Source organism: Podarcis gaigeae (assembly GCF_964106915.1).
Source record: "Podarcis gaigeae genome assembly, chromosome: 11".
In the NCBI taxonomy this organism is placed as follows: Eukaryota; Metazoa; Chordata; class Lepidosauria; order Squamata; family Lacertidae; genus Podarcis; species Podarcis gaigeae.
Window position 1 is genome coordinate 4,299,204 of NC_139687.1, and position 27,313 is coordinate 4,326,516.

Here is a 27,313-nt window from a genome sequence, read left to right on the forward strand (position 1 = left end):
TCGTAGCCCCATAAAAAGTGTTGAAGCCACATGCTACAAATTACATATTGTAATTTTCATTTTTTTTAAAGGAAGTATTTCATTGGGTGTTCATTTTCATCCACTCATAGGGGAAGTACAATAAAAACACAACTGCACTTCTTTTCTTATTCAAATAATTTCTTTTCTTTCTTCTGTAAATCATCATCTTGATTCTCCAAACAGGAAAAAGAGATGGGAAGGAAGCTGTTTTCTTCCGTACTGACAAACATTGAAAACTGTGCACTGATTTACTCTGTTGTCTCTTGTTTATATTTCTGAAGATTACATTACATTACAATTCTGAATATACCCTTCCAAGAACAAAATGTGCAAATAAACTGCTCTTTCATCTCGCTTTCCCCCTTGATCACACCTGCTGCCTCTTTCTGCTCCTAGAATGCCAACTGCTGCTTTTTACTGGCTAAGAATGGCAAGGTAGATAAATACACTGAACATGCATGCTTACTGAGCAGGGAAAGCACAAACGGTAATGCAAGTGCAGAATTCAAAATAGCCCCCTCTCGGCCTTGAAACCTCCAGTCCCTGTGAGCAGCAGGTGAGTAACTAAGCTAGTTGTCAGAGATCTCATACATTTCCACCCACTCTGTCCTGCTGTGGAAACAGAATGGTGGCAAAGAGCAATGATAGAACGAAGAGTAAGAAAGGCATTAGAATATCTTGGGACTTGTAGCGATACAAAGGGCTTAGGGGCAGTCTCATGCCAGCTACTCAGCTGGCAAGATTTCCCCTTGGAGCCTCTCTCTGGTTCATTTGTCTGCTCTCCTCGAGATCAGAGTGGTCCAGCACAGAGCAGCAGCACTTGGAGTGGCAGGAGCAGACCAGTAGCAGCACCAGATCAGACTCATCCCGATGATGACAAATTCCCAGTTTCTCAGCCCTGGGGCATCAGTCTGATGCCTCCTACTGTCTGTCTGCTCTTGACTGGCTTTCTGTTTTGCCATGGATTTTCCTGGATGGACTCTGGCTATAGTAAACCAAACCAAAGGACAGTGGGTTGGGGCGGGTAGACGACTTAGCATTTGAGTGACGTTGGTCAATTAAATCACAGAGTCTTGGTATCCCCGTTTGTAAAATGGACAGATGTTTTCAGGATGCTTAATTCCTTGATCTGTAATCTGTTCACTTTCTTGAATCATCTGTCCTGCATGCAAGTTATTTTCTGCTATGTGAGCTTGTAGCCAATTTCTAGTTTGGAACATGGTGTGATCTGTGATGGCTCGACTGTCATGTATAAGCAGCATTAGCTAATGACAGACAGGGGACTAGTAAGCATATGTAATAGCTGTGCAATTTTGATACAGAGGTTTTTTTTTATAGAATGAATGGCTTTAATAAAGACTAAAAAGAAAATCTCAATTTGAAAAACAAAAGGAAGAAATCTAGTGAGAAATATTGCCTCCAGTGTTAAGTTTCAACCTGGGAACAAGCTTTGTGAGTGCACATTGAAGCCCCTTTTGTCCCTCTCTTTGTTGCATGAGCAATCAAATTGAAGCCCTCAAATTCAGAATTCACGAACATGGCACCCATGGGCACAAATCTGCCTGCAGTGGCCTTCCCTGATGCTCAAAAGGGTCACCTGCCTGCCCTTGAAACTAGGTTGTCCTGTGTGTTATGCCCATGGCAGTTTTTCCAGTTTGCAAGTGTATCCAAGGGCCCCAAAAGTTTGCCAACCGCTGTTCAAATTAACCAAAGTTCACCATTTTGTGGGAACAAGGAAACCATGGTTACCAGTTTCAGAACAGGCTAGGATATTTTTTAAAGCAGAGTTTGGGTGACCATCTGTCCTGGATGCTTCAGCTGAGATTCCTGCATTGTACAGGGTTGGACTAGATTACCACTGGAGTACCTTCAAACTCTATGATTCTATTACAGTCATACCTTGGATCCCAAGTGCCTTGTGAGTCAAACGTTTTTCAGCTTCCGAATATATATATATATATTTCAGCTTGCATATATATATATATAAATTTCTTAGTTTACAAAAATATGTGCATTTTTCAAGTTGTGTTTTCAACAGATCAGTTTCATTTGTTGTGAGATATTAGTGTTGCGCATGCATATATATATATATATATATATATATATATATATATATATTTGAAGCACAGCACTTACTGTAACAACTTCGTGCAGTGTTTGTCCACAGTTTTCTGAGTCATGTGGCAAGCATGACTAAGCCGCTACTGGCACAACGGGACACTGTGACGAGTGCCAGAGTGCATGTTAACACTGTTTACCTTCTTGCTGCAGTGGTGCCTATTTATCCACTTGTACTGGTATACTTTCGAACTGCTAGGTTGGCAGAAGCTGGGACAGAGCAACGGGAGCTCACCCTATCGTGTGGATTCAAACTGCCAACCTTCCGATCGGAAAGCCCAAGAGGCTCAGTGGTTTTAGACCACAGCGGCACCCACTCTGCCTTCTCAGTGAGTAACCCCAAAATATGCAAAATCCTCAAACCACCCACTTCTTCAGCAGAGGTTCTGGACTGTATCATTTCCAAGACATTCTATCCACAGCACTGAACTACACCAAGGTATCTGGCTGGACCCCATTACGTATTCCTCCCCCCACCCAATTTTTTTTTTTAACCCAGGAGCTTTATGTTTCCCACCAAACTTACCTGGGACAGGTGAACATGCCTGCTATTTTATGGATCCCCCTTTAAATATAGCTTTTGTTTTGACCATCTTCCACAGAGGCCAATTGTAACATGGAGGGAATCCACAATTTCACATTTGAATTTAAGAACTCTAAGGTGCATGTTATCTAGACCTGGTGACTGGTTAATTTCTAATTTAATAATCAGTCTTAGAACCATTTTTCTGGTCGTCTCTATTTGTCTTAGTTCCTCAGATATCCTCCGAGAAAAAATGGTTCTTATTTAGTATCAGTCTGACATCTTCTATAGTGAAGGTTGATGCAAATAAGTCATTCAACTTCTCTTTAATCTCTCTGTTCTCCTTCACGATACAATCCTAAACCTACTTACCCATTGAACCCAAGGCATGCATAGGATTGTACTGTCAATAATGTCCTATCTGTGTCATAAATGGTCCAGCCATTTCCTTCTCTAGATTCCTGCTTCTGATGCAAGAGATAAAGCATTGCTGATAACTTTGTGCTATGACAGAATGCTGAAACCTGTTGTTATTTTTAACAATCCTCCTACAGAATGAAATACTGTGAAATCAGTGTGTTTAGATTTGTCTTAAGTAGACACAGATGAAATTATAGCAGTTAAGAAAAATATGAACTGTGTGAAACAAGTGGATACAGATAGCATTTTCATTTTCTTTCTTTTATTAGATCTCAGGGTATGACCAATGAAATGATTTTGTGGACAAAGTACCAACTTTTGCACAATTATTTTATGCAATCCACCATAATTCACCACAGAATGTGGTTTCTGTCAAAATTATTTATTTAAAACATTTTTAACTTTCTTCGGAGTCCAAGGCCATCAATAAATAAGAATTAATATCGTACAAAAATAAAAATGCAAAACTACCATAAAAAGTTGACACAGCCAAATAAAAACTTTACTTGAAGCGGCCCCTAAAACCAATTCAATTAAAGCAGTTTTTATCAGAACATAATACATTTAAAGGCACAAAAGACTTCCTAAAAAGGAATGTTTTCACTAAGCAGAGAAAGGCAAGTGAGGAGGGCAAGGAGGGCCTCCTTTGAGAGGAAGCTACAAAGCCAAGATGCGGCCACTGAGATGGCCTCTATGTCTTTAGAAAAGGAGTTCAAGGAGGACAAATTCCCAATGGATATTAGCCATAATTCGTAACTGGAACTTTCTTGTACAGAACCTTTTGGCTATGAACAGCAGGTGCTCTTTCATATCACTGACCCAGGAGATTACCTTACCACACATGTGCCCACTCAGCCGCTTTGATCAACAGAATTAGCACTACTACAGGTGCCACATAATACCCATTTGTAAGAACTTGGTTGTTTAGTCTAGCAGTGCCTAATCTTTGGAACTCCCTGCCTTTTGAGATCAAGCTGGCACCTTCACTATACTTTTTTGGCATTTGCTAAATACATTCCTGGTTAGATAAGCCTACCCAGATGCTTAGAAAGTTGTGGTATTTTTTACCTGTTTTTACAAAAAAATTCCTTCCAGTAGCACCTTAAAGACCAACTAAGTCAGTTCTTGGTATGAGCTTTCGTGTGCATGCACACTTCTTCGTATCTGAAGAAGTGTGCATGCACACGAAAGCTCATACCAAGAACTGACTTAGTTGGTCTTTAAGGTGCTACTGGAAGGAATTTTTTTGTTTTGACTATGGCAGACCAACACGGCTACCTATCTGTAACTTTACCTGTTTTTGTATTTTAACTTTTGTATGTTTTAAAGTAAAGCTGTATTTTTTCCTTAAATTTGCTGTTTGTTTTTTGGAAACCAATCTGAGGGGTTTTTTTTACTATCAAGTAGTGCATTAATTTCATGAAATAAGTATGAATCTATGTGGGAAAATAGCAGTCTCATGAAGGCAAGCAATTGAGTTGATTTTTATATACTGTAAACAGAAACAGAATATAACAGCAGTGATCTTTGTGCCATAATAGTGGGACCAAATGGTCTCAGGACAATTTGTTAGCACCTTCACACTAGTCTCAATTGCTGGAAAATCCCCAACAGCTTAAACCTAGCATGCTCATGCCAACTATAGTGTAGCGGTGGTGGTGTTTGTTTGAAAAGTAGCAACGAAGTGAATAAAGACCACAGACGCTGCTTGACTGCCAAGTATCCACTTTGGAAGTCCACACATGGAGCCAAGACTGCCATTACGTATATGAATAAGCAGCAGAGGTTATTTGCCCAACTGCTTTACCAATATTCTAGCTAAATACTAGATGCCATAATTTATGGAGTTCAACCTCAAAAGCAGTTTCTTTTCAAAGAAATGTCAGAGTACCAGGAAACATTCCAAGAATACAGTATGATGTGGCTGCTGTCACTCCTTTAGGTTTGCTATTTTAAAATTATGAAGTTATATTGCAAGTATGTTAGAAAAAGAAAACTGTCCCAACAGATTAAAGCAGATTAAAAAGCTTCGACTGAGTATGCAAAACAAGGTCTACATGAAGCCCAACTAAAAAGCCCAAAGAATATGCAAATTGCTCAGCACAATGACTCCACACATTAACATATAACACTTATTTTTCAAAACAACAATGATGTTTATTTCTTTATCAGTTACAAGTGGGATATCCACTATGCTCTATCTTGTATGATAGAGATCTAGCCTTCAGCCTGCTTTTGTAACTTCAAGGATGGATTACTGCAGTGCATTAACCTGAAGACAATTCAAAGATTGCGGCTGGTGCAGACAGAATGCCGCTGTTCCATGTTAAACTGTTAGTGAAAGTATACTCAACCAGCACTAGAGAAACTGCACGGGCAAATCAAGGCCAAAGCAAGTGTTGAATTTTATTTTTAAAACACTTAAGGGCCTGCCTTCTGAGGAGATCACCTCTCCTTTTACAATCCACTCACTACTGCCGGTGAAGATTAGCAGATAATGAGGAGCAGGTCCTTTTCCACAACAACCTCAAGGCTGTGGAATGGGTTGCTGGAGGAGGCTTGCCAATGTACTTAGGAAGCAGTGCAGATCTTATCCAGGGAAACGTCTGGAGTCCGAGCTGCTAAGTAATCAAACAGTGCTTCTTGCTAACAGGCACCGGATTTTATTGCTACAGGCGGTAATAAAAATACACATGTTTATGATTGTTATGTATGCCATCTAGTCCAGTAGAGAAAGATGTGGTATCTGCAAAATAACTCTATATTTTATCATATATAAATACTTGGCTGGAATTATTTTTGAGGTATTATATTGAAATAGTTTCATTTACTTGGAAGCATGTGCTAGTGAAAAATTGGGGTTTATTTCCAAGTAGATATGCATAGAATTGGGTGTTAGATTCAGAGTATTATTTTTTTTGTACTATTTCTAAACTGCTCTGTTGATTGATAGTGCAACCAGGAAGTGGCACCCAGTTCCACTGTTGATGCGTAATCCAGAACTTCGGTTCAGTAAAGGGACACTCAGCCCTTGAAACATGAGGAAGGAAACTTTTATTGCTTCATAAATATGAAAAAGGCAGTCTGACACCCTTTTTATTCCAGATACCACAGAAACAAGAAAATGAGCAAATACAGTTAGAAATCTGAGCTATTGAAAGAGAACTTCTAATTCAAAATCAGGGGGGGGGGGGGCACTTAAAAAAATTCCAAAGGGTGTCAGAGTTAAAGTTGGGGGTAATTTTCAATTATAAGATATTCAAAATGAAGAGAAAAATGTTAACATGTGCAGCAAATGTATTTGACAAAAAATAAAAGAATGTCTAACTATCAGGAGGATGCTTCAAAACTTAACAGAAGACCATTAAGAGTATGGGTAGGCAAACTAAGGCCCGGGAGACGGATCCGGCCCAATCGCCTTCTAAATCCAGCACGTGGGTGGTCTGGGAATCAGTGTGTTTTTACATGAGTAGAATGTGTCCTTTTATTTAAAATGCATCTCTGGGTTATTTGTGGGGTTATTTGTGGGGCACAGGAATTCATTCATCCCCCCCCCAAAAAAAATATAGTCCAGACACCCCACAAAAAATATAGTCCAGCCCCCCCCCCCCAAGGTCTGAGGGACAGTGGACTGGCCCCCTGCTGAAAAAGTTTGCTGACCCTTGATAAGAGAAACCACATAAAGTTCTTGAAATAAGTTGAGTACAGACATCTCTAGAGCACCAGAGAAAATAAATAAATATCTTGTATGTTGGACTGCTTTATGGTCCTGATCAAGTGAACTTATTAAGATGGCTCACAGAAAACAAAAGATTCCACACAAGTATCAAGTCTAAGGGCAGCTTCAGACATTCAGGCAGTGCAGCCATCTCAATATTCAAATGTCTTGCACTTCCGGTCTGTGGCAAAAGGAACATGAACATGTAAGACTTGTCAGCTTTGGTTAAGCACATTAGTGTGAGAGCTTGTCCGTGTAGCAACATCAAAAGTCTCTCTAATGAGAAACAAACTGATCTATCATTTTTTCCTAAAGCATTCCTGGACAATACTCTGGAAAATATTCTTTGACATCCTAACATACTTAATATGGTACTGGGTGCAAATTTGTGTCACCTGTTTCTTCAGGGCTGAAGGACTAATTTAAATTGGAAGACAATGACATCCTTTTTCCCCTTTTCTTTTCTTCTACAAGCCAGGGACTTGGAATTTTTCCAAGGTTGCTTTTCGCACTCTCCCCGGTGCCAGTTCCTGGCAAATTGTATACAAGGTGACTAAGATTAGGAAAGCATCCATGGGATTACACTGAATGAAGTCAAGGCCAGCCCACCCATGAGGTGAGGTGAGTGTCTTTGCAACCAGTGGGAAAATGACACTGGTATCAACACCAATTTTCAGCAAGATCTTGAGAGATCTGAGAGTACAAGAGCTCTTGCAAGATTTTGGTAAAATCTCACTAGAAATCAGCGCCACTCAGTGTTAGAAACTGAGATATATAAGCTATGCCCCAAATGGCTCCTTAAACCAAGGTTACAGCTGCCAAAACAGAGTGTCTAGTACCCATTATGGGGTAAGAGGGCCCTAAAGTCTTATTTTTCAAATGGTGGGCTGACTCACCTCCAGATGGTAGAAATGTCAGGAGCCATCTTGGCACCCAGGCATCTTCTCTTGGTTGCAAATTTTGAACACTGGTGCCAATGCCCGCACCACATTTATGGAGTTGCAGCAGAGAAGGGTGGTGCTTCCCAGGTAAAGGTAAAAGGCAAAGACGCCTGGCCAGTTAGGTCCAGTCGAATTTGACTATGGGGTATGTCAAGGAACACTGTGATGAGTGCCAGAATACATGGAAACACCATTTACCTTCCCACCACAGTGGTACCTATTTTTGTACTTGCGGTGGTTTGCTTTCGAACTGCTAGGTTGGCAGGAACTGGAACAAAGCAATGGGAGCTCACCCCGCTACACAGATTCGAAGTGCAGTTCTTACAATCAGGAAGCGCGAGAGGATCAGTGGTTTAGACCACAGCACCACCCGCATCCCAGCACTTACAACATGCCGTCCCTGACTGAAGTGTAAATGGTGAAGTTGACTCACACCACTGAAGGAAATTAATTTGGAAATTAATTTGTTCTACTTGGGTGTCAGGATCCAATTTTGTATGTGATGTATACTGATCAAAATATTGTTTTCATTTTGTGATGACATTGTTGGAAACAAGGGTAATCTGATCTAAGTAAATCTTAGGTGGCAACTAGGCCACCCATCTTACTCCAGTCTTGCAATCAGCAGTTCCACTCATCTTCCTGTACCACATCTGGCAACCGTGCAGCAGGTGCTGGTGTAACAGGGCTTACCTATTATGTTGCCAATGCCCTGGACACAGCTGTTGGCCACTTTTTGATGACCCACAGAAGCAAGTCTGTAAATATCCACTTAACTATTTTGAACTATATCCCTCCTAATCTTAGAGCTGGTGCTTACAAATATACTGTTTGTGGTATTGTATTTTACTCCTTCTGTGTCCATGGCAACTGTCAACTTGTGGTGACTCATTTGCTACGAACAAAAGCTGAAACTTTGCAGGCTATCTCTCAGTCCGCAGAAGCTTGTGTCAGAGTACATTTCAGTTTCTACTTGCAGAATGTAAGATAGATAACTTGCTCAGCAGGAACAGACAACCAAAATGGGTTTTCAAAGGAAGGGAGGGGAGCAGCTGCAACAACTGCATATTACACAGACTGACACTTGGGGTTTTTTTAAACAAAATCAGAGTGCTTAAGAGCCTGTTAAAGTAACCTTCTGAATCTACCTGTTAAGTTTCTAACCTGACTTTTATGTACAACTGATCTACGTATCTATACAGTTCCTCCTGTGACTGTCCTGCTTCAGAACAATGCAGGTGTCACAAACCTGAATCTCCTGCACATCAATTTTTTTCTGAAACTGGCCTGTGGTAATAGTACTTTTTGTCTCAACCACTTGGTTGTGTGATTCCCCAAATCAATGGCTTATATCCAGGGCACTATTGCAATTATAAGAAGTGTTCATGGTGAGTTCTGGCACCTCTTTTTCTAGACAAATACCACTGCTTGTTTTCAAACTAGGACTAAGTCTCATGTTCCGTTAGCACAATGATTGATGCTTGGTGCAAGGGAACTTCAATCCCTTTCCCGCCCTCACACTCCCCCAGCAATCTGTTCCAGGGGCTCTCCCAACCCTCCAGAGCAGACTTGGGGATTCTGCAACAGGTCGAGGGGCAAGTTCCATTACACAAGCATTCCATTGTGCTAATGGAACAAGGGTATTTGGTACTGCTAAATGCAATCCCTCTACTACTAAGTTAACACTGATCTCACACAGAACACACACAACTCCTACAGCAAAGGGGCAGGACACAGCTACATCCCATGTTAACATTCACAGGATAAATATTGTGCTGCTGCATGTCAAACTTGTCAGGGACTAATTTTAGCAAAATTATAATTCTGCTTTATAAGCCTGGCATTCAATAATACAATACATATGTCAGCCATTTTATTGTTATGCTTCTATATTTTGTTTTGTTTGTACAAAGTATACTGGCCATTGACCATAATAAAGAGATTGATGTAATCCTCTTCATATTTACTCAGAAGTTGCACAGTGTGCATATGATTACAACCTTAATATAAAAAATGCAAATACGGAAATTGGATCAGAACAGATCAACTACTTTACTTGCTGGAAAATTATTATTCTTCTTAACCCCTACCTAGTTTTGCAAGGCTGCTTCAACAGTCACTCTCCCTCAATTTCCTAGTCACAAGAACCCAAATGAATATGGATAGATACTACAGCTTTTATGTCCCATGATCTCATACACAAGATCAATCACTGTTTGTGATTTCTTGACTCAAAAAAAATTACCACACTGGATTTCAGTGGAAGGGGAAACCACTGCTACACAGGAATTTGAGCTCTCTGCTTTTGAAGTCTGCAAAATTGAACTTCCATGATTGTTAGCCAAATAAATTACTATGGGCACCACATTAAAAAGTTATGCTGCCTCATTAGATGTTCAAAACCACTGAAAAATCTTGTTGTATCCGAGATGCATAAATTTAGGCTGGGTTGAGTAGCCAGTCATTCTTTCCAGTATCCTGTGGGGTTGTCTGCACTCTATACCTTTACAGAACATTATTTCCCTCAAAGCATTTGCTTACCCCTCAGAGTTACAATTCCAAGCATCTCTTAACAAACTATAGTGCCCAGAATTCTTTGAGGAAAAGGAGGTGTCTCGAATGTGCTTTAAAGCAATAGTATATACAGCATCTCAGCTTTCTTGCTTCTTATTGAACAGAGGCAAAGTCCATTTCTGTAGTATGTATTGCCAAGTGAGGGAATTATTCAAGGCCAGGGAGTAATGGAAAGCACTTCTCTGAACCAAGATATTGATTCCACATTACTGTACAATACACATATTGGCGCCATTTTGAAAGAGGCACTCTTTGGCTTCTTGTGTTGGTAGCAGTTTTTTGTTTTTGTTTTTAAGCCTACTCCTGTAGCTGAGTACACAGAAGGTTTTCAATGCTTGTCACGAATGCTAAATTTCTGCCCAACACTAACAGTCATTATTTGTGGACTCCTGACTAACAGAACTATTTCTAGTTAATAGATATGATAAACAGAGGTCGAATGCAAATCAACAAGGCAAGCAAACCAAACAAATAAAGATACATGAATGAAACCTGAAAGGCAGAAACCAAAGCCCAATAATTCATTTATAAAACTTGAGTCACTGTAAAAAGGTAAAGGTAAAGGTACCCCTGCCCATACGGGCCAGTCTTGACAGACTCTGGGGTTGTGCGCCCATCTCACTTAAGAGGCCAGGGGCCAGCGCTGTCCGGAGACACTTCCGGGTCACGTGGCCAGCATGACATCGCTGCTCTGGCGAGCCAGAACTGCACACGGAAACGCCGTTTACCTTCCCGCTGGTAAGCGGTCCCTATTTATCTACTTGCACCCGGAGGTGCTTTCGAACTGCTAGGTTGGCAGGCGCTGGGACCGAGCAGCGGGAGCGCACCCCGCCGCAGGGATTCGAACCGCCGACCTTTCGATCGGCAAGTCCTAGGCGCTGAGGCTTTAACCCACAGCGCCACCTGCGTCCCCCTGAGTCACTGTATCTACCCCTAAATGGGAAAAGTAGCATACAACACAAAACAATATATTAACTTCAAAGGAGAGGTTAAAGAAATATATTTCAAAGTTTCCCCATTTGTTCCCACATCTCATAAAGACACTGCAAAAGCCAAACATTACCGCAGATCTCTCTAAAACAAAAACACAATATTTTGCCCATCATGTGGAACTTCTAAAAGATCTTTACCAAAAGAATTTGTTTTCTGACTCAGCTGTAATGAAATCCACTAGATTTCCAATTACAACAAAACAATTATCTGAATAATGCCAGGTTCTTGAATATTCCATTATCAGCATCGCCAGAAGATCTCCATTTCCACTACTTGACTTTATCATCTCTGCATTAGCACCACTTCCAGTTCTCATGAAACAATTCCACTGAAAACAGCTTTTCATTTTTCAACAAACAAACCTAAATCTAAGGCTGCACATGGAAGTCTCTGCCAAAGGGAAATGTGGTTGAGTTAAAAGGAGTTGCATATTTGGGGCATTTTTCAACCCCCACCCCAAGCTTGAGAGGTTAGAACAAAAACAAATCAAGGTATTATGGCATCCTTCCAACTTTTTGTGCTCAAATTCATTTTGGCCTTGTAAGTCAGTAGTCACCCTAAGGAAACCTTTTGTTTGACTTCCTGGCTGACACCCGTTTACCCAGAAATGTGGGAATAGCTTTAAGTGTTCTATTCTTCTATTCTCACAGAATAAAAAAGAAAATTGTTGCCGAGATTGCAAACTGGAGGCCTTCAGAGGTTCCCTATCCCCATGACAGAAATACCAACAAAGTAGATGGGGGAAAAGAGGAAAGAGCAGTTCCTAACTCACGTGCATATTTCTCACCCAGTGTGCAGGCTATAGTCAGATAACCCCTGCCCCCAGTCTGCCCCCTTTGCTGATTAGGCAAAATATACACACTATTTCTTTATGCAATACCACAGTAAAATAGCTTGCTTCACACTATGCTACTGGCAAGCAGCTCAGACATACTGCAAAGCATGAGAGGATGACCCATAGCCTACTAATGTACCCTATAGAGCATTCTGATGCTGTACTATATTTATTTGAAATTTAAGATTGTTGAGTGCACAGAAAAATGCCTGCCTTTTTACAATGCAACTTAAAACAGACGCTGAAGTACAGAATATCAGTGAAACAGCATTCAGGTAAAATCATCAAAGGGTACAAGCTTCAAAACCATTCAAACTGAAGCCTCATTTCTGTTCAAACTAACTAAAGATGTAGGGCTTAGCTGAGGAGGGGGTGAGCGATGTACTCCTTGGAGGAAAAGGTGGTATAGAAGTGCAATAAATGAGCTCTTCTGCTTTCCTGCTTAAGAAAGCTAGAGGGGAAACCCATGTGGAGATGTCAGTCACCAAGCTGTCACCCAGAGATCTCCACATGGTTGCAACTGGACCTGCACCAGTCACAAAACGCACCTGGCACCTGTAATTTCTAGCATGACTTACCTATATATCTGAGTTTCTAACACTGTGCGCTATGCTTATAGACAACAATGCATACACACAAATCATAACTGTTTCATTTTTCATGTCCCAATGAAATATGAAGGGTAGGAAGGATAAGGGCAGGTAGTAGAGGCAGGTATGTGGCAGTGCACTGCAGAAATAACCTTTCCCCTGTGCTAGGAGTGTTGTCCTTTTGTCCCCTACCAACAGATGAGTTTTCATTTCTGCCACTTTTCAGGCAGACCTCAGAAAGCAGTTTGTTCCCTAGCTCCCTCCATAGCTACGAGGTCTAGAAAATTCTCTTCGAGATGAAAGCCTGGCCATACTGAATCGTGTACCAGGTTAAATTCCACCAAGGGAGACAGGAGAGAGCATAAGAGCCTGTAGATCAGGCCACTGGCCCATATAGCGCAGCATCCTGTTCTCACAGTGGCCAACCAGATAGATGCCTATGGGAAGTCCTCAAGAAGATCCCAAGAACCATGAACTCACTCACGTTCTCTTATAATGGCAATGGTGCCCACCTGAGAGGTGCCGGAAAAGAGTTCCTGTGAGTTCCAGCTGAAAAAAAGCCCTGCATATTCCAAAAGGTGTTTTTAAGGCGCCAAAGAATTGCCTCTTTAAAAAGGAAGATGGGTGTAAGATGGAACCAGATAGAGGGCCTTCTCGGCGGTAGCACCCTCCCTGCGGAACGCCCTCCTGTCAGATGTCAAGGAGATAAAGAATGACACAACTTTTAGAAGACATCTGAAGGCAGCCCTGTATCGGGAAGTTTTTAACATTTGGTGTTTTCTTATGTTTTTATATTCTGCTGGAAGCCGCCCAGAATGGCTGCGGCAACCCAGTCAGATGGGCAGGGTACAAATAAATTGTTGTTGTTGTTGTTGTTGTTGCTGCTGCTGTTGTTGTTGTTGTCATCATCATCATCATCAACTGCCCACAACAGTTTAAGAGTCCACTCATGTTTTACCACTGTGATTAGCACACAGAAGTAATATACTATTTTCAATGCATGTTGTCATATTTTACTACATCAATCAGCAATTTAGTCACACTCAATTTATTACTCTTACTACTATTATTTACATATGTATACTTGAGTATACATGCTGCAAAAAAACATGGGAATTTAGTATCAAATGCAGAGAACCATGAAGGTATGGGTGTATTTATTTATTACATTTATATCCCAAAATTCCTCCCAAAGGAGCCCAGAGAGACAGTGAGCAGCTATCCCATAAAACGGTTTACTAAACCTGCAAAGACTAACCTCCAAACTACTGACTTTTCCCAATATTAAGCATGTAATTGCCTGAAAACCTAAGCTTTATGTGATTTAAATTTAATGTTCAGTGGATATTTGCCATTCACTTTTTTCACGATTAAAGCACCTTAATGTAATACTTAAATAGCTCCTGCCTTTAATAGAAAATTATACATACTATGTTTATAGCAAGAATACCAAGGTGATAGAGTGTAGAATATAAAAAATAAAATCTTTGTTATGTTAAAAGTATTTGTTTAAAGTGTACTCTTTTTCAAAATAAAACTGAGCAGCATGATAAAATTCTTATTAAGATGAAATAAATCTCAGTGGAAAATATTAGGTGATGCTTGCTCACCGCCATGGCATCGAAGTATATAGTTTATGCCGCTTTTTTATGTCTGTTTGTTCTTTTAAATCAGAACTCTGTTAGTCTGAATATAACAGGGATTTCTCTCTCTCTGGTTCAGAGTCCTAAAGCCTAATAGTCAGGAGTGAAGTACGGCCCTGAAAGCAGATTCTGAGCAAGAAACAAAATCTTACTTGTATCTTGGGAATCTCTGGTTGTTTTAAGTGACAGTAGCTTTCTAACGTTTATTTCAGAAAAAAGAGCATCTGTATACAACATTCCCAATACAAACACCCCACAGACACCATTTTAAGACACTTAGTGAGGCCTGACACACATATTGCTTGAAAGTTCAGAGCTCACAGAAATTTTATGATCACAGAAAAATTGCACCATGGCCAATGCCCCTACTCCAACAAACAGCAAGTTCCCCCCAATTCATAAATTACCATCATAGGAGGAGAAAGGGGGGCTTTTCTTATCCTTAATTTAATTTCTGCTGCTTCATGTTCTGTTCACATTCCCTAACGTGCCTTTTAACTTCACAACAATTCCTTCACCACAACTTTTAATGTGAAAAGTTCCTATTTTCTTTCGTCTGGTGATGAGGTCACCAGATGGGTCACCAGATGGATGGATTAATACTGCTGTGATAACATTGCTTTCATTCATTCATATAAACCATGTCTGCAGTGTTCAAATTAGCCAGGCGCCATGAGCATTTTGCACCTGGTTATTGACCATTTGCAACCAAGTGAAGATGCCTGGGTGCCAGGATGGCTCCGGACATTTCTACCATCTGGAGTCGCATGCCCGGGGATCACTGGATCTGGACTCTTTTCACACACTAGAAACACATCCTGCAAAATTCTATCAGTTATATTTTATCTGCACAATTGGAATGAATTTCAGGAACCAAAATGCTTTTTCTGCGCAGCCTGAGCAACAGCACTCACCATTAAGAAAGAGAGGTAGAAACAGGTCAATATATATATGTAGACTGTCCAGGGATTAAATGTATTTTCTTCTTAATTTAATTTCTGCTGCTTCATGTTCCTTAAATTCTCAAGCTCAATGTTGTCATCTGAACTAGCCTGATTTTTAACTGATAATCACAGTCAGCCCACCATTTGGAAAATAAGACTTTAGAGCCCTCTTACCCCAAAATGGCAACTAGACATTCTGTTTTGGCAGCTGTAACCTTGGTTTAAGGAGCCATTTGGGGGCTAGCATATATCTTGGTTTCTAGCACTGCATGTCTGTTCCCAACAGTCAGCAAGAAGGGAAAGTTGTGAGGAAAAGAGATGAGAGCACTACCCATGAAGGATTTCACAATTGCTACACAATATTAGGGTATTAAGTTGTGGAGATATAATGGCAGTTTTTTGTGCAGAAACCCGAAATGAAAGGAGTTATTTCCAAATCTATTCTATTCCCACATATAAACTGCTATACAATTTGGCAGGTCCCAGTTAGTCACCCCAAATGATTTTATACTTCTAAAGTGTGCCACTATTTTCTGTATACAGTGGTACCTCTGGTTGTTTAAGGAAATATGGGAGTAAATGTAGACAATAACAATTACAGAATTGTGTTTGACCATCAGTATGCACTAAAAGGCTCTGAATATCATCCTTTTAGATCAGGTAAGAGAGAACCATTACAAGATGATGTTTCAGTACATTCTAGCACTTGACAGAAGCATTACACGTTGGAAATATACACATATTAAGGCTGACGTTTTGTTGGAATTCTCTTCTCTTCTAGTCACTGATTTGACTTAGTTACAGTCATACCTCGGGTTAAAGTAGCTTTGGAATGAATATTTTTTGGTTGTGCTCTGTGGTGACACAGAAGTAACGGAGCACGTTACTTCTGGGTTTTGCCGCTCACACATGCGCAGACGCTCAAAATGACGCCACGCGCATGCACAGAAGTGGCGAAACGCGACCTGCGCAGTTGCGTCTTATGTTTACTTCAGGATGTGAACGGGGCTCCGGAATGGATCCCATTTGTATCCAGAGGTACCACTGTATTTGGATAAAATAATTTAGACGGTTTACAACAAACTTTGAACCCAATAACAGCAGCATATACCATATTTTTCCGTGTATTAGACAAGGTTTTTTGACTCAAAAATCATGTCAAAAAACTGGGGTTGTCCAATACACTGATAGTGGCATGGGGGGGGGGGGGGACAAGCGGTGCACCCGCCAGCCAGCCAGTTGGCAGGAGAGCAACTTCCCCCAATGCCGCTGCATGTGGGAAATGATCTAGGGAGTTTTCCTTCCCACAGCTACGTGAGGAGAGAAGCTCAACTTTGGGCCATCTCCCCTCATTTTCTTAAAATTGAGTTCCCAAAGATAGTGGGTTCTTATACATGGGGGGGCGTCTTAAAGACAGAAAAATACAGTAAATTAGCTACCAAGAAATGGTGGGATACACTAGCCCTTTGTAAAGAGAATAGCTGGTTCTGCTTGAATTAGAGGACCACATTCCCTTCTATTTTGTGATAACCCCTTTGTTATTATTTTTGAATGGTTATGTCATTATTTGTCTAGAATTTGGGTGGGGGTGGGGCTGAGGTTTATGCATTCATTATGAGGTCTCTTACCCTTTTCCCTATAATTTGAGAAGATATGGAGACTGGAATAAAAGTTTTTGAATGACAGTATCTGAGAGACTATGAGAAACAGATCCCTTTTATTATTTTCATGAAGGCAAATTACAATTTGAATATAACATGCACAAGACTTGCTATACGATATGAAAAACTGTACAACATTTAATATTTGCAGAATGATAATCCAGAGAGAAATGTCATTGCAGTGAAAATTGAGCCTGTCAACATCTAATGTTAGTCATTTGATGCTTAAAAGAAAGAGCTCAGTTTTGTGATTTTTCCTTGCCTAGCCATCAGAAAGCAATTTTTACTTCTTGCAAATCACCAAGCAAATGGCTATTATGTAGAATTTGCAACCTTATAACAACAAACTCAGATGGTTTGCAATACACACACCACACCTAGGATATTGGTGGTCTTTCATCCAGGGTCTTGCATCCATACTAGCTTCACCACCAGGTGCTCCCAGACCATTGTTCTGAGGTGCCTGATCTCCAAGACATAATTCCTTAAACATCCAATCACTTTCTGAAATATGAAGTGCTTCATTTCAAATCATCTTTCCATAACGTATTGCAAAATCTGTCTATTATAGATTACTGAAACACATTACATGTGTGGCTGCATCTGCAGAGTTTGGAAACGTCAGCTGGTATAGAATTCACTGCTGGGACAAGACACTTTGAGCATATAATGCCTATCCCGGCCCAATTGCACTGGCTGCCAATTAGTTTCCGGTTTTGATTTATAAAGCCTTAAATGACTCTGGACCACAATACTTCAAGGACCACCTCTACCCACATGAACCAACCCCAAACCTATGATCACCATCTGCCAGGGACTAATAGGGCTCTGAAGTGTGTGTGGAGTTAACAAGGAGCTGCGAGAGTGGCTCAGAAGTGAGGGTCGGCAATTTATGGGGTTTGGTGCCACCTGCAAAGCCAGGGCAGGAGTAGGAGGAAGGATCAGGGCAGTCCGAGATGGAGGGTGGCACAAGGGTGTAGCCAAGGGGCAGCAGGGAGGGGCAACTACCCCTCCCAATCAATAAAAATACATAGCAAACTGAGGTTCTGCCCCCCCCCCCCCAAAAGTCCTGGCTGTGCCCATGGGGCGGTATACAGGATGTGGCGGTGGAGAAAGAGTGTGCTATGTGCCAGCTAGATGGTGGAGATGTCAGCTGCCATCCTGGCACCCAAGCATCTTCACTTGCACGCAAGGAGGTGATAGTTAGGTGCAAAATGTGCCTACTAAGTTCCAGCACTGCTCCTTTGCGAAAGGACAGGAACACAAGAATGGGCCTTTTCCGCAGTGGCTCCTCACTTGTGGAATGCTCTCCCCAGGAAGGCTTTCCTGACACCTTTGTTACATACCTTGAGGTGCCAGGCAAAAGGATTCCTCTTGTCCCAGGACTTCTATGGCATTTTAAACTGTGAAAGGGGTGTTAGAATGTTGTTATTGTTTATTACTATGGCAAGAATTGTTTGTGTGTCAGATTGTAAACCGCCCTGTGATCCTCAGATGAAGGGAATCATAGAAATTTAAAAAATAAACCGTAACAGAAAATATTAAAGCATTTAAAGATATACCACTGATATAGATATATTTTTAAAAAGATGGAACTGGCAATAAAACAGCTATACAAGCCAAAGGTTTCTGACGAAATGCAGTAAACAAAAGACATCACTGTATTTTGAGATAAGTCTTCAATATCAAACACATTTACTTGGAGCTGGAGGTAAGCCCAGTGTGTTCATTCCCAGGTATGAATGCTTCTGATCAGTCTGACACCTCAATCCTAAAAAGATTTACTTATATGTAAGCAGTGGCGTAGCGTGGGGGTGCAGGGGGGGCCGGCCGCACTGGGCGCAACATCGGGGGGGGGGCGCCACTAATCTAGTGGAAGATACTCGAGTGCTAAAATCCACAGGTTAGGGGGCGCAAATTACTTGCCTTGCCCCAGGTGCTGACAACCCACGCTACGCCACTGAATGTAAGTAAGTCTCATTGTTTCTGAATGGCAAATTCAGTTGTATCAAAATATTACTGAAAGTTTGCAGGTGCTGCAAAAATCAATCCAGCAAGAAAAAGTTATTTCTCACCTCTTTGATGGCTTATTGTCTTAACTTTCACGGAAAGGGCAATCAATCTCAGAGAGGTCCATTTGTCTTTGAATGAATGCATTGCACAATGCTAAATCTACTTGCTAGTCATAGATAAACATCATAGTCATAGATTTCAACTACATTTGTGAAACCACCAGTTTGCTAACAATGGTCTAAATATACTAAGCCCTGCAGTAGATCAATTCATTTCAGGAAAGCTTGTTCAGAGAGTGTAGTGCTTAGCAGGAGCATCTGTTAGTTAGACATGAGTAAGAAAGAGGAAAACTAATGTTTTCAAAGAATTATGCAGTATATTCTCACTGTAGGACATCTATTTTTTCATATATATTTTCCCCCTTACACTGGGAAAACCATGCAAGTTTTCAGATAAGCCATACTACTACTACAACCTCCCATTTTAAACTAGCACAGCACTGCTATATAGATAATGTGGGAACCAAAAAATCCTAATGTTCACCAACACTGAAATACAAACAACAGTATTTATATATTGAACCCCCTATTATCATTAACTGTGTAAGCAAATTGTTACAAAGATCTGATCGTGCTTTCTATCACAAAGAGCAAATACATGGGTTAATTTATTTGCATATGTAAACCACGTTTGTAGCGTCCTAGATCTCAAAATCCACACTTTTCAAAATCTACATTTCCTCCAGTTTCAGGTCATGCCTAACTTCATCTAGGATTGCAGTCTTGATAATGCATGAAATGGGAAATAAACATATCCCTAAGGCAGACTATATGATATGTAAGTCAAATATAGCAACAATGTGCTATAAATGTTTCACTCAGTCTCATTACAACAGCACACCCACCCCCATTATTTTCTAATCCACCTCCCATGAAGCACTGAATAATAACCCAATTACATGGAGGTCAAAAAGTAAGGGTCCTTTTCTTTTCAGAACTATGTTCTTCTCCACATTCACTACCACACAACAGAAATTAGATAAGAACAAAATGGATACGTGTACATGGCTATGCAATCACTGACGATAAAGTTTATTGTTTTCCTAACCTAATTGCAAATCAATTTTACTGAATCTTGAAACAAGCTGTATCCTAGATTCGGTTGCTCCTTCTATGCATAAAGCAGAGAAGGGCTTCAATAAAGAAATAATCCATTCATGCTTTTCACACATGGTAGCCAGTTTTATAACACCACGCCTTCTCAACTAACAGCGCTGCTGCAGTCCCACAAAACCTGAACAGTCCAGATTTTCACAGTCATGAAGCAGGACAGATATTGTGTGAATAGTTTCATTTACACTGCCCTGGAATCTTCTGACCAAGAGGGCTGTGACAAGAGGGTGCAAGCCCTCTCCATACCTGCCAGAAGAGGACAACTTGCAAGGCAAAGGCTGTTCAGAAATGTTTTAAATCAAGCATCCCCGTTCAAACGTTGCCTCCTAAATCATTCTAATTCATCTCGCTTTAAGCGCATTTGGTGTCAAGCCAGCAGCTCCACAGGGAAAGCCAGCCATTCACAGGCACACCAGGTGTGGGTGGGTGCAGAGCCAGGCAATTAAAGGCAACCCACCATCCGAGCGCGGCCCCCTTTCCTTAAGAGCAAAAGGCAAAACCAGGGGGCAGGCAGGGAGAGAGGAGTCGCTCCACGTCCCCAGGCGGAGGGCGCTCCCCCCAATGCAGATGTTAAGCCCCGTCAACCTCCATCCTGGAAGGCAACTCCTCCGCGCACCTCCTCCTTTTCCTTCAGCTTTGTTGACAGTTCTTTCCCTCGCCGCCCCCCCCCCCAAACACGCATTTGCCATCCATCTCAGTCGCCGTCTCTCTCCCGCTCCCCCCCCCCATTCTTCCTCCACCCGCCCCCCCCCCCGGCTTCCCTTTCGCCCACTCCACACGAAGCCCCCCCCCCCCGAGGTAGCCATACGCCCCGCTACACGCGTCTGATTTGCACAGGGAGAGAGGGACAGACGTGCATGTGGAAGGTGGCAAAGGGGCGCCGCTCGCCTTTCCTCCATGATCAACGCCCCCCCTATAAGCATCATCGATGGACGCTCGCAAAGCGCCCGTTGGGAAAGGGAAGGAGGAAGGGGGAGGGAACCTCTCCCCCCCCCCGCACACACCTTCCCCACCACCAGGATCTGATTTCCTACAGCGGCAGCAGCAGCGGGCTGCTTTGCCACACAACGGTACAGAACAATAAATCCAAATATATGCGGCAGCAGCAGCAGCGACCCCCCCCCCCCTCGCGGCGCGCTCCCGCGCCTCCGACACACACCCCAAAGTGGGGGGCATTTCCTCTCTGGCTCCGCGCAGATCGCCGATCTGCAGGCAGAGACGCCGCCATCCGCCGCTGTGTGGGAGGAAAAGGCAATGGAGGAGGCGGGGGGGGGCATGGGGGCAGCAGCCGCCCCGCGATGGGGCGAAGGGCGCCGCGGGCCAGACTTACCCAGCAGCAGCAGCTTGAGCTCCCGGCGGGCGTCCCGCTTGTCCCGCTTGAGCTGCCTCTCGATCTCGTCGTTGATCCGGCGCGCTTCCTTGGCTTCCTCGCTCAGGCAGCACGCCATGATGGACTCCAGAGTCATTCTTCCCAACTGGTTGAGGCGCAGCCCCCGCCCCCACCCCCAAAACACGCGCCGCGCCCCCCGCCACACAAAGCCACCCACGCAGGGAGGAAGCCCAGCTGCCGATCCCCAGCTGCGAGCCCCCCGCCGCCGCCGCCGCCGCGCCTCACTCCCGGGATGAGCAGAGCCAGGCGAGCCCAGCCGCTAACACGCGGAGACGCGCGCTCACACGCAGCCACCACGCGCCCCCCGCCTCTCACAGCCTTCCTCGCCGCCGCCGCCGCCGCCCCCCGACGCCGCCTCCGGGCACACGCGCGGCTCCCCACTCCGCCTCCTCCGCCTCCTCGCCCGATCATGCACCAAACAGGGCGAACATCCAGCCGGGGAGGCGGCGGCAGCAGCAAGAGAAAGGGAAAGACCGTCGCGGGGAAGAGCAGCGCCTCTTTGTCCCCTCTAAGCTGCCTCACCCCGACGTGCCCTTCCCGCCCGCGGCTGGCCAAGCGAAGCGCCCCCCACACATGGGCAGCGCCCACCGCGCCCTCCCTCGCCCCCGCCTGCGCCCAGGAGCCGCCGAGGTTGGCCGCGCGGGGCGGGGTCGGCAAGGGCCGGAACCCGCGGGAGCCTCCGGGGGCTCCGAAGCTCCTCGCAGCGAGGCTCCCTCCCCGCTCCCTGCGCGGCCCAGGACGGCTTTGGCCGCTGGTCGGGCCGGGGAGGAGCGGCTCTTCCTTTCTCGGGGCCGCCTTCCCCTTACTGTAAGAAAAGGGGGGTGAGGGACGGAGGGAGGGCAAGAGGGCCGCCCGCCCGCCCGAGGTGTGTCGCCAGCCGGACTCGGGCGGCTCGGCTCCCCGGGCGTGGCGAGGCAGAAATATGGCGGACCTTTTCTCTCGCTCGCTGCTCTGCGCGCACCACGCTCCCCTCCGCCCCGAAATGAAATCCCAGGAAAGTAATAAAAAATACCCTTCGGATCCACTGCGCTGCCTTTCTACTGCAACGCAGCAGCAATAACCGAGGGAGGAACGAGCCCTTTCCCCGCCGCACCCGCTACTTAAATGGCCGCGAGGAACACGGGCTGCTTTTATGGGTCCTCGAGGGCAGGGCTGCTATTGTTGTTCATGGGCTCCCCAGCACCGCCGCCGCCAGCTCCGCCAGATGACATTTTATGGCGAGCCTCTTATTTTTAGAAGGATCAACGACACTGCTGGGGCAAAGCGGGGCCGTGAGAGGCTGAGATGAAGAGGGCGACCTCGCTGTCGAAGAAATGTTATGTCTGGTTTTGGGGCTTGTGCCTGAGGCTTAGCCCCAGCTCCCAGATACCCAACAGGAATTAAGATACTTCTGTTGCTGGGACTAAGTAAATAGCATATTTTATCATATGGATAAAATAGCATATTTTATCATATGGATAAAATAGCATATTTTATCATATGGATAAAATAGCATATTTTATCATATGGATAAAATAGCATATTTTATCAGGGCAGGAATGGGGCTTATTTTGTGTGCATCACTCCACTTGCCAAATGGCAGAGCTAACCCAGACAATTTGAGTGTGTGCCATTTCCCCCCATTAGGGCCGCCTGTCAGGGCTTCAGATTACTGTCAGGGAGTTAGGGTTGCCAAGTGCACAGTTGGGATAGGTGCTTACCTGCTCTCTTTTACCACCAGCTGCCTCTGGACTTGAGCCCAAAGAAATCAAAGGCGTTGGGCAGAGACTGGACTGCTTGTTTGCCAAAAGACCATCCTTTGAGAACAGGGTTGCAGCCCGGCCTGCTACAGCTTGATCTGTTTTCACAACATGGAGAATAAATGTACAGCAAAAGGCAGAGTTACTGGTTGAAGGGCTGGCAACCCTATGTGAGAAAACAATTGATGATATTGCTATTATCCAATGCACATTCACACATAATTCCTGAGGATTTCATTGAGGCTTATACCTAAGTAAAAAAGTACAGAAAACCAGTCGGGGGGGGGGGGGCAGGGAGAGGTTCCTACCACTTGGAAATTAGCAGTGCCATTAATAAACAACAACATAGTGGTTGGCTGAAATATGTAACTTGAGCAATGTGACACTAGTTCTCATGGAGTAGCCAAATGTGCTTGGCATTATAGACAAATATATAACGGTTATGCCTGGGTGTTGCAGAGACCAATGTCCCAAATATTTAAAGAACCATACCTATTATTTTTGTTGGCTTGTTTATTCTCATATATATCAGTCTGGGCATCTCTAAGGCAATAGTAAGATGAGAAATAAACTCATTCATTTATATTGTTTTTTCCATGTCCTGTACATTCCTGGCAACATTTACCATAAATATAACATTAGGGTTCCAGCCTTTGACCCTTCAACAGCAGTTTAATGTGCAGATATTATGAGGTGATAGTTTTATCTTCATGCTGTGAAATGCCTCACACACTGATCTCTATAGCTGCTATTCAAAACAGAAGAACAAACAACGGCTTCTACTTCCTCTGGTCAGTTGGCAACCCTAGCCATAGTTAAGCTTGGTCCCCAAAATGAAGTAATATCTACAACTAGCTCTCTGGAATAAGTACAAGAACAAAGTGTTTCCCTATGAATGCAACACCCATTGTGAACGTGTATGTGATCTTTCCCTTCTCAAAACCCACCTTTTACCCTAAATCCTCATCAGAATTCATTGCATTGCCCACGTTCTTCCCTTCCCCTCTCATTTTTGTCATTGTCTATTTTAGAAGGTAAGTTCCATGTCTTTGTAACTTAGCCTCTATGTACACTAATGGTTCTGTATAAATCGTCATCATCATCAATATAATAATTTACTTTAAAAACAGCTCTTTTGTGTGATTCACATGACTGTATAATGATGGCAACTATCCTGTAAGAGCTTGTTAAGAAACAACCTCACCATTTCTGCCAAGACTGACTCTTTAAGGTCAGCTTGGGACTTCATGGCCTCCATGACAACCATGGAGATATCTCCAATAATAACTAGCCATATACGTGAAAAAAGCCACATGCTGGATTTGTTTTTTTCCACTCCCCTAGAAGTGCTGGAAGACACTCTCTTTGGACTGAATTTCATACCATTAATCTGCAGTATGAATAAACTAGTCTCCCTTTGGGCAAGCTACCTATGGGAGACTACTTTATAGTGAAGAATAATGTTGCCTGATATTTTATATTGCTATCTTTCCTAAATCCTCTGTACATCATATGATCATAGAATTGTAGAGTTGGAAGGGATCCCAAGGATCATCTAGTCCAATCCTCTGCAGTGCAGAAATCTCAACTAGAGCACACATGACAGATGGCCATCCAACCTCTGCTTAAAGGCTTCCAAGGAAGGAAAGTCCACTACTTCTTGCGGGAGTCTGATCAACTGTCAAACAGCTCTTACTATCAGAAAGTTTTTTTCTGATATTTAGTCAGAATCTCCTTTCTTGTAACTTGAATCCATTGGTTCAGGTCCTACCCTCCAGAGCAGGAGAAAACAAGCTTTCTCCATCCTCAATCTGCCAGCCCTTAATATATTTGAAGATGGGTATCATATCTCTACTCAGTCTCCTCATTTCCAGACTAACCATACTCAGCTCTGTCAACTCCTCATAGGCTTGCTTTCCAGACGCTTCATCATCTTGGTTACCATCCTCTGCACCCATTCCAGTTTGTCAACATCCTTCTTAAATTGTGGCGCCCAGAATGGGACACATTATCCCAAGTGTGGTCTGACCAAGGCAGAATAGAGGCTCACCTTGGCACCAGGACCACTGGGTATTAGCGAAGCCAGTCCCTGACAGGCTGGCCAGTCCCTGACAGGCTGTAAGTTGGACCGTCTCCAACTATGAATGTGCCAGTAATGTGTACCGTTGAGTACAGCCAGAAAACAAGCACTTACTAAAACCCTCAGATCCTTTTCACATGTACTACTGGCAAACCAGATGTTCCCCATCGTATATTTGTGCACCTGGTTCTTCCTGACTAAGAACAGAACCTTACATTTGTCCCTATTGAAATTCATTTTGCTAGTTAGGGCCCAGTTCTCCAATCTTTTAAGGTCATATTGAATCCTGATTCTGTCTTCAGTGGCGTTGGTGTCATCTGCAGATTTGATGAACATCCCCTCAATACCTTCATCCAAGTTGTTTATAAAGATGATGAAGAATAATAGGCCCAAGAGAGAATCCTGTGGCACCACACTTTCCAGCTTTTGCCAGGATAACGAGGAACCGTTAATGAGAACTCTTCAGGTTAGGTCAGTCAATGAGCTACAAATTCACCTGACAGTTATCTTGCCCAGTCCACATTTTACCAGCTTCTTTACAAGAATATCATTCTGCAGCAATTGTAAAGAGAGTGGGGTTGGATTCAAATGAGTTGTTAATTAACCCACATATATGATGATAACCTTATCACTGGGCCTCCTAACTGTATTGGGCCACTATGTTTTCAGTTTTACAATTTTCTAGGCAGTTAGGGTTTATAATTGTGTTTCCCTTATGATTTGTTTTAAAACACATTACAGTGGTACCTCGGGTTACATATGCTTCAGGTTACAGACTCCGCTAGCCCAGAAATAGTACCTCGGGTTAAGAACATTGCTTCAGGATGAGAATAGAAATTGTGCGGCGGCGGCAGCGGGAGGCCCCATTAGCTAAAGTGGTGCTTCAGGTTAAGAAGTTTCAGGTTAAGAACGGACCTCCGGAACGAATTAAGTACGTAACCAGAGGTACCACAGTAGCCTTTTCTCATCTAGCATATTTTGTCATACCAAAATCTGCTAAATAAACACAACATAATAGACAGTGTTATTTCCTTGTCTTAGACTCTAAATGACTGCCATTTCATGAGAGCTTATTCTAAACATACTTTACAAGTTAACACTTCTCACTAACACTTTCATGTTATCCAGACTAAATTGCATTCACATTCTGTTTTTGATTGTCAGATAGCTATCCGTATCAAATTCAGTATGGAGACATTAACGTCCTCTTGATGTCATGTCTACTTTACTATTTTCTGAACCTATTGGAGTCAGCAGCAATGGTGCCCATGAGCCATGAGCGCAGATAGAGGCTTTCCCTGTCACCAACAGGATCACCTTCCTTACTGAAAATGGCAATACTTTCTGACAAGTATCTACTGATATCAAAGGCTGACCTTCAGTGCAGCAGGATAAAGAGACCTCCTTTAGGTAGCACCATGAGGGAGGGGTGAAGGGAGGCATTCAGTTTTGAATGGCACTGTATGATTTTCAAAGTATTGGTCCTAAAAGAGGGGGCACCATTTGAGCTTTGCTTCTGACTGAAAAAAATGTCTACTTGCCATATTTTTCCGTGTATATGACACCCCCATGTATATGGGGACTATTTTTGGGGACTCCAAATTAAGAAAACACCCCTCAGCACTACCTGTGTATAAGATGAGCCCCAATTTTAAACCTAATTTTTTGGTAAAAAAAAACTAGTCTTATACACTGAAAAATACAGTATATTGACCACCCCAGACTTGAAGGGCTGTGTGAAGGACAGCTAAGCTAGCCTGGAGTCTGGTGATACAGTGCATTAGAATTCCACCAGAGGGCTGGAGCCTCTCTCTGATTGGCTACCAGGACAGCTAACAAGAGTGGGGTGGAGTCAGCACTTTGCGGCGGGGGGGGGGGGGCGGAAATAAAAGGAGCCGTTTCTGGGAGAGTGTTCTCCCTCTTACTGCAGTTCCATAC

At 43.2% G+C, this 27,313-nt stretch overlaps 1 protein-coding gene across 3 annotated transcripts in view; it reads right to left on the reverse strand.

Annotated features, from left to right (window-relative positions):
• Nucleotides 1-22,705, reverse strand: part of LOC310826785 (guanine nucleotide-binding protein G(q) subunit alpha) — a 94,882-nt gene extending 72,177 nt beyond the window's left edge. The window contains exon 1 of one of the 3 annotated variants that reach the window (XM_083702118.1): nucleotides 22,569-22,705. Coding sequence is in view for 2 of the 3 variants with exons in the window: in XM_083702116.1 (XP_083558242.1) it covers nucleotides 21,497-21,632 (136 nt within the window). In the remaining variant the exon portion in view is untranslated. Of the gene's footprint in view, nucleotides 1-19,056; nucleotides 19,154-21,496; nucleotides 22,094-22,568 lie in introns of those variants that run through there. The other 2 variants (XM_083702116.1, XM_083702117.1) reach the window with 2 other exon arrangements.
• Between the last annotated feature and the right edge of the window lie 4,608 nt (nucleotides 22,706-27,313).